Below are 18,659 nucleotides of genomic sequence, written 5' to 3'. Positions count from 1 at the left end.
AACATAAGAGCACCTAATTAGCGAAAAATTGATCAGTTGGTTCAGCAACATTTATTAAGGTTGCTAGATTATGTTTCATAAAAATTAAATTATAAGTTCAACAGTTATTTTGATTTTCGTCATTATTTAGGCGCGAAGTTTAAATTCTGCGCTTCATATACGATTTATTTTACCGGTAGCGCACCATCTAAAGTGTTATATAGATTTATAAAACCATTACCATTTTATTGTGGAACGTGTGATGCTAAATATATTTTTTGCTGTAAATTTTATCGTACAATATCATAATTAAAAATGTGTTAACAAATTTCTATACATATATGTACATTTATATATATTCCACACTGAAGCAGTTGTAGATCATTTGAATACATAACCTCGAACATTGCAATGTATTCTTTGTTGAAGCTATAAGGAATTGTGGTGTAATAAATTCAATTTATATATTCATCATGGAAGTGTAAGTAGAAACGTAGGATTTTTGCCAATACTTATTCTGTAAATTGCATATTTGTTCAAATTTCCATTATGAAGATTTTAAAGTATCACATTTCAGACTCAAGGAATGTTCAGCATACTTAAGCAATTACGAAGTTCTAGATATGTTACAAAATATAAAAGCAAATAAGAAACAGAAGATGAAGCAAAATCAATTGGCAACTATAACTTATCAAACAATACGATATTTGGAAGACACCTCTTGTAAGAAGCAGTCTCCAAAAAAGATTCAAGATTTTCTTAAAGCTGTAGAATGTTTCAAATTGACTAAATGTGAAAAGTTAACTCTTTTAAACGTGTGCCCCAAAACACCTCTTGAAATACAACTGGTAGGTTGTACACAGATTTCTTTAAATTATTATTAATACAGCATATGTAATAGTTGTCTATACATAAGCACTTTTATAGATTGTGGAAGACAGTGAAGATCGTTTGACCGACGAAGAAGTTGAAGCTTTACTTCAAGTGATAGCAAATTGTCTAGGTGAAGGAGAGCAAGTTGAGAAAGATGGATAACACGTTTTAACTATTTTATCTGTATAAGTTTTTTAAAAATATTTTATATATGTTATGTACATTTTATTCATAATAAACATGGAAATAGTATGATATTAAATACAATTGTGCATGTAAGTGTTTTTATTGACCCATTATCTTTTCTGATCACCAAGGTCACCGATAGAATCTTCATCGATCTGAAAATAAATTAAATATTATCGAGTGTACAGATCTTACAATTGCAGTTGTACATGTAGATAGTAACAGTTGAATTTATTACTTGTGGCCACTTTTCTGGAATCACTTCCAATAGATCATCTTTTACGTCTCCCTGTATAACTATCTCATCGTCTCCTGTTACACTGGAGCCACATGCAAATTTACTACCAAAAAACTTTGCAGCTACCTTTAAATCAATGTCTGCAAATAAATTGTAAAGTTAGGGTACAGTAGTAGAAGAAATTTCATTAGAAATTTGTCTAAATATTACCAAAAGTACTAAGTCCGGTCACAACAGTGACAGATTTCTTCTTTCCTCTAGGTGCTCTTGATACAGTCACTAATTTAGGAACGTCTCCTTTCTTCTTAGTTTTTAGCATGCCTTTGCCTCCACGTTTCTGTCTTTTCTTTTCATCTTCACCTCCACCCGCTTCAGTAGTATTGTCTTCAACTTGGTAGTGCAATTGGTTATTAAATAATGAAAAAAGGTTATAATTATCAATTGTTATATGTACAATTGTTATAATTACCTAACTTTACTTTCTCAAATTCCGTCGGTAAGTTTCTTTCCAGCCATTGCTTGCACTTTTCATATTCTGGATAATATTCACAGTACTGTAGCACAAAGGTAGAGAGATTGATTTTGAAAAATATTTTTATATCTTTAGCTTGTCACACAATATAAATTACAACTACCTATAGTGTTAGACTAAGAAAATTTTACCTCGATGGGAAGGGAACAGTTTCCACAATATTGTACTTGAATCGGATAACTGACGGTAGGATCAGGTCCTAAACGTAAGTCTGGTTGTTCTTCTGCCGACATTCTTAGACGCTCTAACCTGACTCTGAAACCGAAAAATGTCTAGTTTAAGCAAACGTAAACATCTCTTTAATTCGTCCAGAATATTATTAATTTTCTTATAAATATTTGAAAATTACTGCGCTACATCTATCAAAATACGCATTCCGAACAGTTACCTATTTAAATGAATAGCACATAAGGTTAGAAATTCGTTGTCTAGTGACTTTAATAACGTTCAATTCTGGTTCCGTGTGCACCACCATTTTGAACAATTGCTGCCAATTGACGAAACAGTTCGATAAGATTTAAGTTCAGTATGTAGAACACGCGGTGCGGTTACAGCGGCAACAGCGAATAAGAGGGAAGGTTAAGGAAATTAGGGGTGGATCACGTGACAGAGAAATCCAATCAATGAAGTCGATTTGATAAGCAGCATAGTCGAGAGACCAATCATGCATACTAGACTTTGTACTTCGTTCGAAATGCACGTGCAGTAGAGAAAAGCGGCTCGGTAGTGTGTTCCGGAGTTAGTGTGCTGTGGTGTGCTGCCTCGCGAAAAGAGACGAACGTCGTTTCGGTTCGGGGCGACTTTCCGAAAAGTGTGTGTGCGTGTTGCTGAGAGGATCGGAACGAAACGTGCCAGTGCCGGGTGAGTTGATAGTCGCGTGAAAATTCGGAAAGAATCGTCAGAGAAAGATGACACTGGGCGCACAAATCGAGGCCTCCGCGGAAAATGGGAGCACGAAAATCTCACTGCTGAACGGTGATGAGGATCAAACAGCTACTGGTTAGTACACGGTAATTTTTCAATCCTACACCCTTCGGTACGATCCTTTTTTCGAGGTTAAATGCCGCCGTTTGTTAATATTATGTAATGATTCGGCTATCGTCAGGTTACCGTGTTCCGTTCACTTTAACGTGTGCCTTAACAATGCCGCCTCAGCCAAAAAGCCGGGCCCTTGGTGTGTTATGTAACACGCGAATTGCGCGAATCTCTCTAGTATGTATCGTGGGGTCATATGCGAACCACGAGTTTCAGAGGTGGGAACCTAGCAGAAGACGCGAGCCTGTGCTAGCAGACGAATTTTCACAGTCTCACGCAATTACCTACCTACTATTAAAGACTGACCGGTTTCGCAATATTGTTGCCGCACGTTTTGCAAGTAGTTACACAAGAATGCACGAGACCATCGTTTGACGTACTTCATCTTCTTGAGTCTAAAGCTGCATCGAATTCATGTCCGATATTTCCTTACAATATTCTAAACATCGCTTTGCTCCGCGTGACGCGTTCAATCATTATCAAGATCACGAGATCGACACAACTTACAAATTCTACTTACCTACGAATCTGTTCCTTTGGAGTGCATGATTCGGAAGAGGAATCCAACCGTATATCTGCTCTCTTATATGCTAAATTTCTCTTTGCACGTTCATCTTTCGATTTCAAAACGTAGCGAAACCAATGTACCAATTCACTTTAATGTTATCGCTTTCCATATAAATTCCAAGTGCAGTGTGCTTTCTACTCCTCTTCATGGTTTGTTTACGAATTTTCGTTTTTATTCCGTTATTCGATAAATTATTCTTATTATTGTCATTGATAACCATTTCATTTCGACACGACGCGTAAAATGTGTGTTCAATTATGCTATCCTTCTACCCCGAATGAACGACATAACATGTTTGAATTTGAGGAATCACGATGTAAATTTAAACTAAATTTCATAAGATTTAGAAAAATTATTTTCCTCGTAACAGTGGCTGTTAGTTTAAATCTCTTGTGATAATTACAATATAAATATTGGTTTCTAACCAAAAGCCAGTGTTTAACGGTCTACCGGAAGATAATACGCCCATTTGAGAAAGAATTAGTGATTTCAAAAAACATTAGCGTTATTAATCAGTGTCAATCGGCACGAGACCCTTTTCTTTTATTTATAGAGCAACGAGCTGAGGAAAGCACGTGCACGCGAACGCTAATGACCCCACGTGCGTAAATTTCGGAGCAGTGAAATTAACTGTCGATTTTCTGTACTCAAATCTTATAAATAATGGATGCGTTTTTTGTGTATTTTCTTGCGTTTTCGATTTTGGTACTACAATATTGCGTAATTCTAAAACACAGTTACGATAGTCCATACGGACGTGCATATGTATTATATGTATGAATATATGTATTAAATTATACTAATCGTCCGTAATACGAACAATGCATAACCATACATTCCTAAATATACGTTCCTATATCGAAGAATTTTTTTAGAGAATGGTCTCCCTCGACAGATTTGCATTTTTTAGTTTGGTGTCGCTCACATAAATGTAACAGGTTCAGTATGATTACAGACTTAATTATTCTTTTTTATATTTACTATCTTGCATGTTGTCGTATGTATTATGTTATGAATAATATTCAAAACAAGTCCACCTTTCGTTTCAGAGTCACATTTGTGAACCGAGTGAAACTCAATCACCGGTATCGAATTCGATATTTGTTTCTCGATTCAAACTTCAAACTTTCGCGACATGTATTCAAATGTATTGTATTATTTCGCGCTTTATCTGCGAGATTGCGCTACTCTTGATGTACGTAACCTTATTTAACTCGTAAAAGAACTATACTTTTCTACAACCCAACCATGACAATACCTACAAAATTGTTTTTAAATAAAGGACAATTGATAGGACCATTCTTCTCTGTCGTTAGTTACATCGAATATGTTCTTTACAATATTTCATCATTGTGACATCGTTTCAATAGGTTATGTTGATCACCGAATGAAACCGAGATGTAAAAGTGAATATAAAAATGAAAATAAAGTACGTCAAGTACTTCGTACTTTATAGATTTATTGTGATTAGAGGGACGCTAAAAATAAAAATATTTTCGCATTTGTCACTTGGACAAGATTTATTTATTGTCCCACGAATGTGATCGACCGGAATAATCAAAAGAACCGTAGTCAATACAATACGAACGCTACTGTCGGTGTTCAGTGATCCTGGATCAAGACTAGCTGGATGCTGCACTTCATGGAGTTAGTCTCCATCAACAGCTAAGATGTTAACTACACTTCCAACTTCTCTACAGGGCTAGTTGAAGGTCCTAGCACATATGTATATTGCTGACTAAAAGTGCAAGGTGATGGTTATACTGTGCCTGAGCTTGATGTTAAAGTCTGAGAAGGGCTAGAAATGGATGCATAGCAGCCAGAATTGCTTAAGGCGATGATATTTGTCTCAAAGTTCAAAAGTGAGAAAATCTTGTCGCCCAAAGTCACTGTGCCTAGTCATCGGTGGAAAGTTAGTCTCTCACATCAGGTTTACTGTGCAGGGTAAAGATACATCTATATGTTAGACTAATATTCATTGTCAAGGGCAGAGGTCCTGAGTTGTGTGCTGATACATCAATCCTATACTCTGGAGAAGCGTAACGTGTATAGCATAGAACTAGGCAAAAATTAACATACTACAAGGAGGTGTAGAGTTGATTGGAGCCAGGTCTAGTTATAGTGAACAGTACTTGTAATCTGCTAAACAACAATAAGTTGATATCCCCTGATCTAAGCCAAGTCTTCTGCAATACGGGTATTGTCTACGATAGGAAAAGTGTCTACAATGATACATGTAGGTGCAATAACCCAAAATCCATCTCTAGCTTCTACAGTAAGAGTAAAAGAATTATTAGAAATCTCGAAGTTGTCTGAAATTACTTTCGCGCAACTAATGTGCTAATAAAGCTAACTAGCGGTTAGGACTTCAGGGTTGCGGCAATGAACGGCGGTAAGACCACTGTTGGAATGCACGAAGCGCACGGAATAGCGCGTCTGTTCTCTGTGACTATGGAAACTATCCATGTACCACCGCGTGATGAAAATATGATGTTTGGTTGAAGTTGTTAATAGCTGCTAGTTTATAATTCGATTCTTATTAGTGTTAACTTATATATATGAACCAAAAATATTCTTATCGATTTCATTTTTATAAAGCGATCTTACCGGCGAATTCCTTTCGCGGCTCCGTTTCTTATCTCTCGTACCTCGATAAGAAAAACATTGAAAATAGAGAACAGATCCGAAATGAAATAGTGAAACGGTTATGCGATAACGATACGATAAAGTAAGGTTCAGGAGATAAACATATACGGAGCATTAAACATGAATATGCACCATACCGACGCAACCGAAGATTCTCATTTTCTACGATAAGAATTTTTTTCTTTGCCTAACGAAAAAATTGAACCCGATAAGGTATACGTATATCAGTGCCAAGGTTTAAATATAAGGGAACAACCTTTCATATTTCACTTGAAACCAGAATCCATGTACATATCTCTATTAGTTACTATTCTCTGTTAAATACTTGATGTCCTATCGATATAATGTCTATATTGATTTTACGTAATATGCAAATTTTCATTTTACATAATTTACATATATACATTTTAACAATATTATAAAAAAGTAGCTAGCCGGTTAAGATATCGTATAAGTATTCGAACAAGCGAAATACCGAATAACAAACAATTGATTATATTGTACCAAAATGTACGAAAATCTAATTGAATGAAAAGTGATAATAAATGAAGTTATCCTTCGAAACAATTTGTATTGTTTTAATTTATATATGTAATGTACTTTATCCATCTAACTTTGTTCATATTCGCTACCTGGTGGCCAAAAAATATGATTTCTTGATTCTAATATTTACAAATCCTACATTAGGTACATCGTAAAAAAGATCTAACGTTATTGTCGTAAATTGAAAATCATCCTATGCCAATGGATGTATTGCAACATAAAAAATGCAGGACATAAAGAAATCAAAATGTTATTATATAGTCCAACAATAATTTTGGAAACTCTTTCGATTGTAGTGACGGAGATTCATGAATGAGTAATGATAACGGACCGTCCGCTCGATCGTAATTAATAATGTTGTCCACAAGATCCTGCGTACACCTGAAATGGATGTATATCGCAAACATGGTATCGATAAAAATAGTACGGCATTTGAGTACGGACTATTTACATTGCCGTTTATTTATAAGTGCATTGGTGAATGCAAGTGGTAGCCCCACGAATGCCCACCACCGTATCTACTCGAAAATGCACCCTCGTTTCCAGGAGCATATCTTGCAACATCACTTATTTATATCCCCTGTCACGGTAGACGAGTCCTAGGAAAGATGATTAAAACTCATCTATCGCAAAATATTCATCTACTTTGTCGTGATTCATTTCAATAAATGTTATACATATAACAAGAGACGAAAATTGAAATGATACATATTTTTACGAAACATTCTCTAAATCGAATTTCTTAATTCATTTAATGTTATTAAAATGGTGTAATTTAAGAGGCATTACTAATAGACTTTTCTTCCATTAATATAACACATGTTAGTATAATGATTTTTATCCTGCCAGAAATGACTCAAGAACTAAAGTGTTGATTTACAAATTATTTGTAGATTTGAAGCAGAACATAGAAGAGCCTGGAAGCACAAGCATGACCACGAAAACTGTGGTTGAGAAAGGTGAAGTCGAAGCCACGAAAGAAGAAGGAAATGAGAAAGAAAAGGAGAAGGAAAAAGAGAAAGAGAATGAAAGTGAAAAGGACAAGAAGAATGAGAAAAGTGAGAAAGTAGCAGATGGTGACAAAGAGAAAGATGCTGGGAACGAGCAAGAAGTTGTTTTCATTCAAGACATGGGATTCACCGTTAAAATTGTTAGCCCAGGTGCAGAACCATTCGACATTCAAGTCTCTAGTATGGAACTGGTTCAGGTAATAGTTGTTTAAGTGACTTCATTTGAATTGCTATACGTCAGTACAGAAATAAATTGTTTGTTAATCCTTCAGGAAATTCATCAGTTACTCATGGACAGAGAGGATACCTGCCATCGTACCTGCTTCTCTCTTCAACTGGACGGCAATACGTTGGACAATTTTGCCGAGTTGAAGAACATCGAAGGGTTAAAAGAAGGTTCGATAATTAAAGTAGTGGAGGAGCCGTACACGATGCGAGAAGCCCGCATACATGTCCGACATGTTCGAGACTTATTGAAGTCCGTAGACCCTGCAGACGCATATAACGGCGTCGAATGTAGCAGCTTATCGTTCCTGAACGTTGTTACTAACGGTGACATCCTTGAGAAGAAAAAGAGCAGGGCAGACTCCGTTGACTGTACTCCACCAGATTACATTATACCTGGTTGTAAAGATAGGCCTTTGTTACCCCTTCAACCGCAAGCCAAAGAACAAAAGTGTCCTCCCTGTTTAAAAGTATGCACGAGTATCCACGAAATGTATATCTATTTGACAGATTGTTGATATTCGGTACAACTAATTCAATAATATCTTTCAGGTTCTAACAACGTCCGGGTGGAATCCACCACCGGGCCACAGAAAGCTTCACGGTGATTTGTTATATTTACATGTGGTAACGCTAGAAGACAAGCAGTATTATCTGACTGCCTGTGCAAGGGGATTCTTTGTTAATCAGTCCACAAAAGAAATGTTTAATCCAAAACCAGCGACCCCAAGTCATCTGTGTCACAGCTTAATTGAGCTACTGAACCAACTTAGTCCGGCCTTTAAACGGGGTTTTGCTTCCATGCAAAGAAGGAGAACGCAAAGGCATCCGTTTGAAAGGGTTGCCACGCCTTATCAGCTGTACGCATGGAGCGCGCCTCAAATTGAACATACGATCGATGCAATACGTGCTGAGGACAGTACGTTTCGTTTTAACTATACTATATCAATGATATCGATAATAAAGGCCTTACGGGATTCTTTAGTAGCAATTAACAAATCACGTGATATTTTGATTTTTCAAAATATTTTCCTTCTCTAGCTTTCTCTTCCAAGTTGGGCTACGAAGAACATATCCCCGGACAAACTAGAGACTGGAACGAAGAGTTGCAGACAACAAGAGAGTTACCTCGCAAAAACTTACCCGAAAGACTGCTTCGAGAACGTGCTATTTTCAAAGTATGATAATCTTCATATTTATATACATTCCATAAGATCATTAAAGCATTGATCATCTTTTCCCAAAAAATAGTCACTTTTTGAACAACTGCTACTTCGTTGAAAGCTATCATAAAATCATGGTTTTGTTTAAATTAAAGCTTCAAGTCTCTATGATACCATATTCTAATTTTTAATGTTATGCATCCTCCTTTCTGTAGTATTCTAAACCGAAAGATATATTCGTGATACAGAAGAAGTGTAAAGTTTAACGCTTTCTATGGAATTGCAAAAATTCTTTTCGAGCATGCTTTATCGTAGACACATTCAGAAATCCGTAATTGACTAATGATTTAGGTTCACAGTGATTTCGTTGCCGCTGCGACTCGCGGCGCGGTAGCTGTAATAGACGGCAACGTGATGGCCATAAATCCTGGAGAGGAAGCGAAAATGCAGATGTTCATATGGAATAATATATTCTTCTCTCTTGGCTTCGACGTAAGAGATCATTACAAAGAGCTGGGCGGTGATGCTGCCGCTTTTGTCGCACCTCGCAATGACTTACAAGGTGTCAGGGTGTACGCAACAGTTGATTTGCCCGGTCTTTACACACTCGGCACGGTTGTGATCGACTACAGGTTTGTCAACATAAATTATTTCTCTATAGGTTTTTCATCTTTTTGATTTTCATGGTGATAATCGTCACTATTTCGTTGCACAGAGGCTATCGTGTCACCGCACAATCTATCATCCCAGGAATTTTGGAACGCGAACAAGAGCAGTCGGTAGTTTATGGTTCTATAGATTTTGGAAAAACGGTTCTCACTCATTCCAAGTACCTCGAGTTGGTAAGACACTCAACTAAATTTCTCTTTATGCGTGGTATATTAATACTTCTCTTATTCTATGCATCGTATTTTCCAGTTAAACAAAGCTGGTCATCAGTTGAAAATTCTTCCCCATAAAGTTATTAATGACGCTGGAGAAGAAGTCGAACTCTGCAGTAGTGTAGAATGCAAGGGTATTATCGGAAACGATTCTCGACATTACGTACTGGATTTATTGAGAACGTTCCCTCCTGATGTTAATTTTTTGAAATGTAGGTCAATACAGAGACTTATAATATATATTTACACCACTATTTTCTACTGTTATCTCTGTCATATTTTATTACAGTGGAATCTGTGGAGCTGAGCAAAGAAGCTAGAGCATTGGGTTTCCCAATTGAACATAAGCATAGGTTGGCTTGCCTTCGTCAGGAATTGATCGACTCTTTCGTGGAAGCCAGATACGTTCAGTTCATCAAACACGCCGCCGTTCATCTTCAACAACTCACATCTGCTAGAAGGGTGCAAAAAGAGAAGGAACCAACAGCTAAGGTACTGTATTGTGTTTTGAGATCGTACACAAGCGAATCTACTGTTGAAGTTTGCCATTGGTTTTTAGGAGGATAAGAAAGAGGAATTGAATGCCATTGCAGTGGATAGTAACAAAGAGGATTCGACCCAATCGCTTATAGAAGTAGACGAAGCCAAAAAAATTTTGGAAAGTGTTACCGTCTCTATTAGTGGAGGAGAGAAGCAAGAATGTGAGTAATTTCATTACGTATTTAGAAAAGAAGTTATCGCGATGAGTCTCGATAGAGGGCTATGCGTAGAATCTCTCGATTTGAAAATGATTTTACATTTCTAATGGTTCATTTATAGTGGAAGAAAGCACGAAAGAAATAGTACGCAGAGCAGCAGCAGCAGTTGGTAGCTTGCGAGAAGCTGAGTTCGACGTCAGATTTAATCCGGACGTTTTTTCTCCGGGCGTAAAACACCCGGATTCAAATGGTCCTGATTTAAAGAAACAAAAGCAGCTGGTGCAGGACGCCGCTGACTTTTTATTGACTGTACAGATTCCTACATTTGTAAGCTATACCTTCAGACTTCGCTTATCTCAGTTACACATATCCGCACAGTAATATTATATCTATTTAAAAAATTGTGTACCTGTCTCAGATTCGGGAATGTTTGGATCATACGGCTGCAGCAATGGATGGCAATACACTGGTAGAAGCTTTACATGGCAGAGGTATAAATGTGCGTTATCTTGGTAAACTAGCTGCTATGTTAGCTGCAGTACCACAGTTGCAGTATCTTAACCGTATTGCTGTTTCGGAACTTCTCTTGCGCTCAGCTAAACACATTTTTACATTTTACATGCAGGTATACTATTTGAAAATATGTACGTACAGTAGAATTCCGATTATCCGGCATGTTTGGACATGCTCGTAACCAAGACAGAATTAATGGAAGTCGGATAATGAGAACTCTGTTGCATGTACACTATAATTGTATTTGATTACTTTTTTATTTCTCTGAACAAAATCGTTTATTCATTTATCTTTCAGGGTACAGAATTAATGAGTCTTTCGGCCTCGATTAGTCATTTCTTAAACTGTTTATTGTCTTCTGCACAAATCATTCATCCACAACAAAATCTCGAAGAGGTACGTCGATATTAATCTAAAAATTCTGCGTCAGATTTATTCGTTTCATTTGCCTGACTATAAGATAAAAATAGTCCCGAACAAAGAAAATACTTTACTTGATGAAAATTTATATAATTGCCGGTTTTAGCTTCAAAGTAAGACTGCAAAGCGGCGAAATAAAAGAAAAGGTAGAAATAACGGCCCCCAACAGTCCGAGGTCGAATGGGCTTCCCTGACACCTAAATCTCTCTGGCAGCAAATTAAGGCTGATCTGAAGAGCTACTACGACTGGGAAACGCCCTGTCCGGAGTCGCTGGATACCACAATAGATCATTTTCATCTTCAAAAAATATCATTGCTTCGCGGCTTCTGCATAAAGACTGGTATACAAATATTATTGCGTGAATATAACTTCGAGAACAAAAACAGAGCCACATTCTTCGAAGAAGATATACTTAATATATTCCCTGTTGTGAAGCATATCAATCCTAGGGTAAGTAATAGATTTTAATTAGAAAACAATGATATGGGATCTTTAAATTGATTTTCTTTCAGGCTAGCGATGCATACAATTTTTATACAACTGGTCAAAGCAAAATCCAACAAGGATACTTGAAAGATGGCTACGAATTGATAAGCGAGGCATTGAATCTCCTAAATAATGTGTATGGGGCCATGCACCCAGAAATTGCACAGTGTCTGAGGATGCTCGCTCGACTGAACTATATAATGGGTGACCATGGAGAAGCTCTTGCTACTCAACAGAAAGCAGTGTTAATGTCAGAAAGAGTTAATGGAATTGATCATCCGTACACTATAACCGAATACGTAAGTGTTGCAGCCAGAAATTTGAATCTGGTTCTCCTTGTCAGATTCGATGCTCATGGCACAGAGAGTAAACCATTTGATGATTTTTTTAGATTGTTTCGATTACTTTGATTGTGTCAATAACGATATCGATCATATAAGCATAACAATATTCAACACATCTCTCGATGTATTTCTTTTTAAAGATCCATCTTGCACAGTACTCTTTCGCGAACGGTCAAGTTTCTGTCTCGCTGAGGTTACTGTATAGAGCACGTTACCTAGCCTTATTAGTTTGCGGTGAAGATCATCCTGAAGTAGCGCTACTCGATGTAAGTAAACTTTAAAAATTTCTGATACTGAATGACCTGCCAAGGTTTGTTTCGTTACATAGTATTATTTTGATCGTTGGTTTAGAGCAATATCTCGTTGATACTCCACGCTGTCGGTGAATACGAATTGTCACTTCGCTTTTTGGAGCACGCGTTGGCTTTGAACCTCCGATACTATGGCTCACGATCCTTGAAAGTCGCTGTGTCGTATCATCTGGTCGCGAGAACTCAGTCGTGTATGGGTGATTTCCGCGCTGCCCTGAACAACGAGAAAGAGACTTACGCTATATACAAACAACAGTTGGGCGAGGATCATGAGAAAACCAAAGAGAGCAGCGACTGCTTGAGACATCTGACACAGCAGGCGGTTGTTTTGCAAAAAAAGATGAATGAAATTTATACGGGAAAGTCGGGTGTTAGTTTACCGCCGATTCAGGTACAGCCGCCGAGCATGGGCTCGGTACTTGACATGCTGAACGTGATCAATGGCATCCTATTTGTTCAAATTAGTCAGCAGGATATAGAAAACTTTAAAGCGGAGATAGAAAAGAGACAGAAGGAACAAACTCCTGACGGGGAGACGAAGGCTATTCAAAACGAGAATAAGAAGAACGAGAAAGAGAACAAGAAAGAAGAGAAAGAGAATAAGAAAAACGAGAAGGAGGGTAAAAAAGAAGACAAAGACAAGAAAGAGGAGAAAGAGAACAAAAAAATAGAGAAGATCGAAGTGCAGCAAGTTGAATCGAAGAAGTTGGAGGAGAACAACACTATGTTAGAACCAGTAGTTGCAGAGAGTTGAGCTCGTTTTAACGTGGATACAATGATACTTAGTAGTTCTTTCTCAGAGTCCTAGTTTTTCTCTGCCCGCGTCCAGTCTTCTTAAGAGCAACGCGTGTACGGGATGCAAAATTAAGTGGGATAAAATGGCATTGTTTGCTTGATAAAGCGGCCCGAGTATTGTTCACTGTATTGCATATGTTTGCAACATGCTGCTGCTAGGCACGATCCCTTCCATGGTGCATCGTTGTTAAGCAAAGTTTTCTGAGAACCATTTAATAATTGAACACTCCCGGTTCTCGATTTTACGTCAGCCGCAGAATTTCTTTGACTGATAATTTACGACTACATAGTAAAGCTGGATTACCAATTATCATTTGTGTAAATAATTCAAAACGGCAAAAAAAAAACAATTCTTATAAAATTGTCACTGCGGTGGTTTAGTTGGCTTACAAATTTCAACGAAATTTTACCATGAATTTTCATGGTATAATGAACTTGATTTCTCGAAAGCTCAATTAATCGTACTTCGTGACAACAAAGGCTAACGGTATTACCCACCACGTTACTCTTCTACTAATCGACAAAATAATAATTAGTATCAGCTCGAACGTACTACACAAGTGTTGCTAAACTCAAAGCGAAACGCGAGGTGCCGAAAAGAATCAATCGGTACAACGATTTCTATAAAACAAATTAATAGACGTTTATTATCATAGAATATAAGTCGATCGTTTTCTTTTTTTTCTTTTTTTGTACGTTTTCGATAATCTATTTTATTAGCGCATATTTGAGATCACTGTTTTGTGCCATTTAGACATCGCTGTCATTTTACTATTCTAGTTGCCATCAATCGATCTAGTTATGAAAGTAGATATGAACTTGTTGACTACAACTCAAATACACGGATACATATCTTTGACAAATTTTCACCGATTCAAAGTATCTTATAAAAATCTTTTAAACCAATAGGTGGCTTGCGAAAAGTACGAGTATTTGTATTGCATTCGACAAGAGCAGTTTATTATTTATTAGTGTCTCGTTGCTTACATCATATCTTAAAACTTTATTCCATTTTCTTTCATTTTCTTCCACTTTCTTTCATCTTCTTCCGTTTTCTTCCATTTTCTTCAAATTTGTTCCAATGCAAAAAGAGTTGAATCTGAAAGGAATTGTGTATTAAGCTTTAAAAATATTTTCTTTCCAGTTAATAATAAAAGAGTCTTTAGACATTTTAATAATAAAATTTCTAAAGAAACTATTGGTGGCAGCAAGGCCATGGTACAATGACAGATGAATGCATTGTTACATTCATGATCGTTGATAAAAAGTTATTGGAAACAGCTCATTAGTCATGTTATTATAAAAGTAGCGTCAATTTACTATTAACTACTAGAGGTACCGCAGTTAGTACTATAATTGTAAGAAGAAAAATCAACTGTTACTTGAATGTTAATCTACAATGTTCTGTTCTTGAATCATGTCAATGAGTGTCCGTTGGGAGAACGGATGCGACGGATGAAGTCTCGTGTTCAAATTTTGTTTCGAGCAAAGTCAATTTCAGTTGATATAAAACTGTTTTAACTTTGAAAGAGACACTATTTTGTGTTTTATATATCAGTTATGTTTTTAAGAATAACAAAAGACGGATGAATGGACATGCCGTGTAGTTTCTGTTTAAACTATTCATATACCTTATAACATGGAACATTATATTGCGATTGTTAGTCAAAATGTATGATAAAAAATACTAGTTAATAAGAACTATTGATTATAAATAAAGTTAAATACTTGATTTACATATACTACCTGTGAAGTAACTTTATCGAGTCGATGCGTCAAATAAATCATTTTGTAAGGAACATAAATGAACGATTTAACTATGTGTAATACACACACACGTCGTTAATAATTATTCACGTTTTTCCGTTTTGTAATTTTTCCGCATTTCGTTCAGAAGTCCGAGTAGCGCCATCTCACACGTGAGCGTAGGGACACGCTCAAATTATTAAACAAATTTATCGACAGAGTAAATACCCCTTTGAAATGCATAGCGGTGCCATCTAATGATTCTAACTATTATTTGCAGTTGATAATTGGTTCAGCAATTTGAATTTTGTGTCAGTATATGGTTTGACGCTGTACGAAACCCTCAACTATATTTCAAAAATATACCACAAGCAGCGTCAATTGTCACAAAGGGAGCTACTTTTGAATTTCCATATCTGTATATTTAAATAAAGCTTTTTGTATAGTATACCTAGACGCAGAAGAGTCTCTTGAACATTTCTATACTTTCAGATTATTATGTTGACCCTGAAATTGTTAGGATTCATCGAAAATTCTGTAAATAAATTCTTCTGAGAGGACAGAAATTTAATTCAATCGTTCACCGCTGCGTGATGATAATGTTTCACAGTCTATAAACGGACTGTACTTTTTAAAATACCATAAGTAGACCTAATTATAGCAATCTGTGGTACAAAGTCGATGAGTAGCATCATAAATGATAGTATCGCTATGATGAAGACAAAGTGCTACCTCTAATGGTAAAAATAAATAGCCCACCTTTCTTCCTTTACCTCTGGTTCTCTTCCTCTTTGATTGTCCTTTTCCCTTGGTGTCACTTATACTGTATGTTTTATTTAATTCATGAATATGTTTATTATTTTAGCGTCGCCTTTCACGAGTTTTATTATGCAATATGCATATATGAATTTACATAACTTCAAATCAAATGAATGTGACATAATTTAAGTTGATTCCACGTTCTGTTCACACGAACCACTGCTTTGATCCTCGTTGTTAGGTCGCTTATTGCTATTGCTTCCCTTCAACCTTTTCCTTCTCTTCTTCGGTGACAACACTGTGTGTTGCTTTTGTAAGCAGTCTCTAATATCTAGTTTGTTTATTAAATACTGTTTAAATGTCTCTAAAGCATTTCTGCCACCGCTTCCTTTTTCAAAAACCAAAGATATTCTTATGCTGTTGCTTTCAAATTCTTCTTCACTTTCAATCTGTTCAATGAAAATGTTACACACTAAAAAAGGTTCGTTGGTGTTGGAACAGTTTGAATCATCTTCTGTTTGGTCGACGGCAATTCTTCCACCACATTTGCTTGATTTTTCGTCATTATCACAATCTGCTTCTTGGTTCATTTTTCTTTTAGCTAATCGTCGTCTTCGACGTGAATGCGACCAGGAATCATTTTTTGCAACTAACTGACACGACCAACCATTGAAATCATCGATAGGCAAATTTAATTCTTGAATACGAACCTACACAGAAAATAGAATACGAGTTACAATTTTATAGATCAAATATAGCAGAATGCAAGTCGATTACATATTACATGTAATTCATCCATTAATTCCTCTATGAAATCGATCAAGTGATCAAGAGAACGGATTTTATCCTCCATTGGAAATTGTATCTCTGTTGGGCGTTTTTCTCTTAACAGCTTTGCAATATAATCTCCACTTTTCCTAATAACAGGGGCACTTGTCAAGTTAATTACATCTTTTGATAAATGCGTCCATGCCAATCCCCACCTATAGAATAAACTCAATAATGAACAAAGTTTCATTTCCGTTTTATTGGAACACCACTTGATGAAATAGTGAATTTACCGTTTAGTATGACCCTGACAAAATTCTGTCCAGGTAGAGTTCTCTATGTTTCTCTTTTTAATTAATTTTAATAAAAATAACAAGTTGCTTCTTCGACCAAACATTACAGTATAAATTTTTATTTTTTCTCCCATTTCTATACTTTCGTCTATTATTTGTTCAACAAATGATCTTTCACCACCTTGAATTGTGAGTTCGTTCTGGTTTCCAGTTGGGGCATTTCTAGGTGGTAGACGTTTAGAAATTTTCTCTGTTTCCTCTGTTTCGAAAAAAGGTGGATTACACATTGTAAAGTGATAAGTTTCATCTTCCTTAACAATGTCTTTGAAGACCGTTTGTCCATCTACTTTCTTTACTGCAAACATTAAATATTCAAGTAACATGGAAACGATAGTTATCTAGTAATTAAAGCTATTATTACCATCTATCAAATGCTGTAAATTATTATGTTCAACAAGTTGAGTACTCGATTGTAAACTGATTTCATCGATCTCAGTGCCAATCATTCGATTTCCATACATCCTTGCAAACAATAAAGGATATATGCAAACTGCTCCAGTCCCTATGAAAACCAATATAAGTATTTAGAACATTTTCTGACAAAACACTGTAATTTATTTATCATAAATACCAATATCTATGCCAATAGCGTCTTTCATTTCACAAAGAGATGAATGATTTATTAAATCTTCAATCCATAACACATAATTCAAACGTAATGGTAATGTTGGTACCAATTTATTTGGAGGTATTTTCACGTCTAAATTAAAGTCATGCTTCAACAATACTTCTGTAAGTACTCGTAAACACTCTTCGTTTTTAAAGTCAAGTTTTACTTTGCCAGTCAAATCCTAAAAATGAGTTCAAAACATGAATATATTTGACATGTGAATAAAACATCATTTGAACATATAATTCGCTTACTATATTTGCAACATTACGAAATTCTGGATACAATAATGCAAGTTGTTTAAAATCTGGTATCTTTTTATATTTATTTCTAGGATGCATAAATTTTCTTAAGGACATTTTATCAAAATTTCAGTACTTCGGGTAGTAACGTTCCTAAATGTTAGATAACACGAAAACTCTAAAACCTACAGGTCCTTATTACAGAGAAATTCTCATTTTCGTGAAAACGTAGAAACATGTACAATTCATACACTATCAAAACAAACGTGCAGCTCCAGTGTATACTAATTGGTAAACAAAAATAACAGTAACTGATTGTTCGATATTTTTACAATGTACATATGTATAAAGTCATCGTTTATGCAATTGTCGATCGATGGCAACAACAAATAGAAATCATTTTTTTTAATCTGTAATGTCTCTAGAGCAATAGACCATCGTCCGATTAAAGTTAAGGCTAATTAAGGGCAAGTGATGTCTGTTAATGTTCACACCAGCAGTAGTGTGTGTCATAAGCGTAGTTTGGGTCTAAATGCAGAACAATTTTCTGGAAACTGTTCGAAAGTGACAGTGAACAGACCGGTCAGCCATAAATACTGACCAGTGCTGGTCAACATCGGTCACCAAATGTGCCATTCGAAATTGCCATTGGAATCTATTGGCATCATCCAATCCCATTCGTGAGGTCACCTCTTCACCACTCTACAGCACACTTCAGACCAGTCACCGAAAAT

General features: G+C 36.1%; 4 protein-coding genes across 8 annotated transcripts; 2 read left to right on the top strand and 2 right to left on the bottom strand.

Moving 5' to 3' along the window:
• Nucleotides 1-174: 174 nt before the first annotated feature.
• On the top strand, nucleotides 175-1,119 carry Crcp (CGRP receptor component). 2 transcript variants are annotated; one of them, XM_078188385.1, is made up of 3 exons: nucleotides 175-460; nucleotides 557-827; nucleotides 907-1,119. In XM_078188385.1, the coding sequence occupies exons 1-3, from the start codon at nucleotides 453-455 to the stop codon at nucleotides 1,012-1,014; spliced, it is 387 nt and encodes a 128-aa protein (XP_078044511.1). In that variant the 5' UTR covers nucleotides 175-452; the 3' UTR covers nucleotides 1,015-1,119. The 2 variants fall into 2 exon arrangements, with proteins under 2 accessions (XP_078044511.1, XP_078044512.1); XM_078188386.1 differs by having other exon boundaries at nucleotides 544-827.
• On the bottom strand, nucleotides 1,023-3,384 carry Denr (density-regulated protein). Of its 2 annotated transcripts, none has more exons than XM_078188384.1 (6): nucleotides 3,364-3,384; nucleotides 1,940-2,063; nucleotides 1,746-1,830; nucleotides 1,487-1,666; nucleotides 1,277-1,416; nucleotides 1,023-1,193 (listed from the first exon to the last, which is right to left on the bottom strand). In XM_078188384.1, exons 2-6 carry the CDS (start codon nucleotides 2,039-2,041, stop codon nucleotides 1,149-1,151), a joined length of 552 nt encoding a protein of 183 aa, XP_078044510.1. In that variant the 5' UTR covers nucleotides 2,042-2,063; nucleotides 3,364-3,384; the 3' UTR covers nucleotides 1,023-1,148. The 2 variants fall into 2 exon arrangements, with proteins under 2 accessions (XP_078044510.1, XP_078044509.1); XM_078188383.1 differs by lacking the exon at nucleotides 3,364-3,384 and adding an exon at nucleotides 2,197-2,316 and having other exon boundaries at nucleotides 1,024-1,193.
• On the top strand, nucleotides 2,501-15,190 carry Clu (clustered mitochondria protein homolog). 2 transcript variants are annotated; one of them, XM_078188378.1, is made up of 17 exons: nucleotides 2,502-2,807; nucleotides 7,494-7,807; nucleotides 7,883-8,305; nucleotides 8,388-8,754; nucleotides 8,877-9,013; nucleotides 9,350-9,630; nucleotides 9,714-9,840; nucleotides 9,917-10,091; nucleotides 10,169-10,371; nucleotides 10,439-10,580; nucleotides 10,699-10,904; nucleotides 10,996-11,202; nucleotides 11,388-11,486; nucleotides 11,617-11,961; nucleotides 12,024-12,296; nucleotides 12,482-12,607; nucleotides 12,693-15,190. In XM_078188378.1, the coding sequence occupies exons 1-17, from the start codon at nucleotides 2,717-2,719 to the stop codon at nucleotides 13,404-13,406; spliced, it is 4,230 nt and encodes a 1,409-aa protein (XP_078044504.1). In that variant the 5' UTR covers nucleotides 2,502-2,716; the 3' UTR covers nucleotides 13,407-15,190. The 2 variants fall into 2 exon arrangements, with proteins under 2 accessions (XP_078044505.1, XP_078044504.1); XM_078188379.1 differs by lacking the exon at nucleotides 12,693-15,190 and having other exon boundaries at nucleotides 2,501-2,807; nucleotides 12,389-12,494.
• On the bottom strand, nucleotides 14,423-18,617 carry LOC144473993 (U6 small nuclear RNA (adenine-(43)-N(6))-methyltransferase). Of its 2 annotated transcripts, none has more exons than XM_078188380.1 (7): nucleotides 17,938-18,617; nucleotides 17,645-17,864; nucleotides 17,435-17,575; nucleotides 17,014-17,368; nucleotides 16,737-16,935; nucleotides 15,953-16,662; nucleotides 14,423-14,546 (listed from the first exon to the last, which is right to left on the bottom strand). In XM_078188380.1, the coding sequence occupies exons 1-6, from the start codon at nucleotides 18,040-18,042 to the stop codon at nucleotides 16,138-16,140; spliced, it is 1,545 nt and encodes a 514-aa protein (XP_078044506.1). In that variant the 5' UTR covers nucleotides 18,043-18,617; the 3' UTR covers nucleotides 14,423-14,546; nucleotides 15,953-16,137. The 2 variants fall into 2 exon arrangements, with proteins under 2 accessions (XP_078044506.1, XP_078044507.1); XM_078188381.1 differs by having other exon boundaries at nucleotides 15,967-16,662.
• Between the last annotated feature and the right edge of the window lie 42 nt (nucleotides 18,618-18,659).

Source organism: Augochlora pura, chromosome 8, assembly GCF_028453695.1.
Source record: "Augochlora pura isolate Apur16 chromosome 8, APUR_v2.2.1, whole genome shotgun sequence".
Lineage (NCBI taxonomy): Eukaryota > Metazoa > Arthropoda > Insecta > Hymenoptera > Halictidae > Augochlora > Augochlora pura.
The sequence above is the reverse complement of the archived record's forward strand: the minus strand, read 5'-3'. Positions and strand labels throughout refer to the sequence as shown.

Bases quoted from the DNA above. Each gene is read 5' to 3' on its own strand.
- Crcp (XM_078188385.1), top strand. The intron at 828-906 runs GTAGGTTGTACA...GCACTTTTATAG, and splicing joins CACCTCTTGAAATACAACTG to ATTGTGGAAGACAGTGAAGA.
- Denr (XM_078188384.1), bottom strand. From the start codon at position 2,041: ATGTCGGCAGAAGAACAACCAGACTTACGTTTAGGACCTGATCCTACC. The intron at 1,667-1,745 runs GTAATTATAACA...TGCACTACCAAG, and splicing joins ATTTGAGAAAGTAAAGTTAG to TTGAAGACAATACTACTGAA. The intron at 1,194-1,276 runs GTAATAAATTCA...ATTTATTTTCAG, and splicing joins TTCCAGAAAAGTGGCCACAA to ATCGATGAAGATTCTATCGG.
- Clu (XM_078188378.1), top strand. From the start codon at position 2,717: ATGACACTGGGCGCACAAATCGAGGCCTCCGCGGAAAATGGGAGCACG. The intron at 9,631-9,713 runs GTTTGTCAACAT...TTCGTTGCACAG, and splicing joins ACGGTTGTGATCGACTACAG to AGGCTATCGTGTCACCGCAC. The intron at 12,608-12,692 runs GTAAGTAAACTT...TCGTTGGTTTAG, and splicing joins CTGAAGTAGCGCTACTCGAT to AGCAATATCTCGTTGATACT.
- LOC144473993 (XM_078188380.1), bottom strand. From the start codon at position 18,042: ATGTCCTTAAGAAAATTTATGCATCCTAGAAATAAATATAAAAAGATA. The intron at 17,576-17,644 runs GTATTTATGATA...TGGTTTTCATAG, and splicing joins CGCTATTGGCATAGATATTG to GGACTGGAGCAGTTTGCATA. The intron at 16,663-16,736 runs GTAATATGTAAT...TTTTCTGTGTAG, and splicing joins AATTAATGGATGAATTACAT to GTTCGTATTCAAGAATTAAA.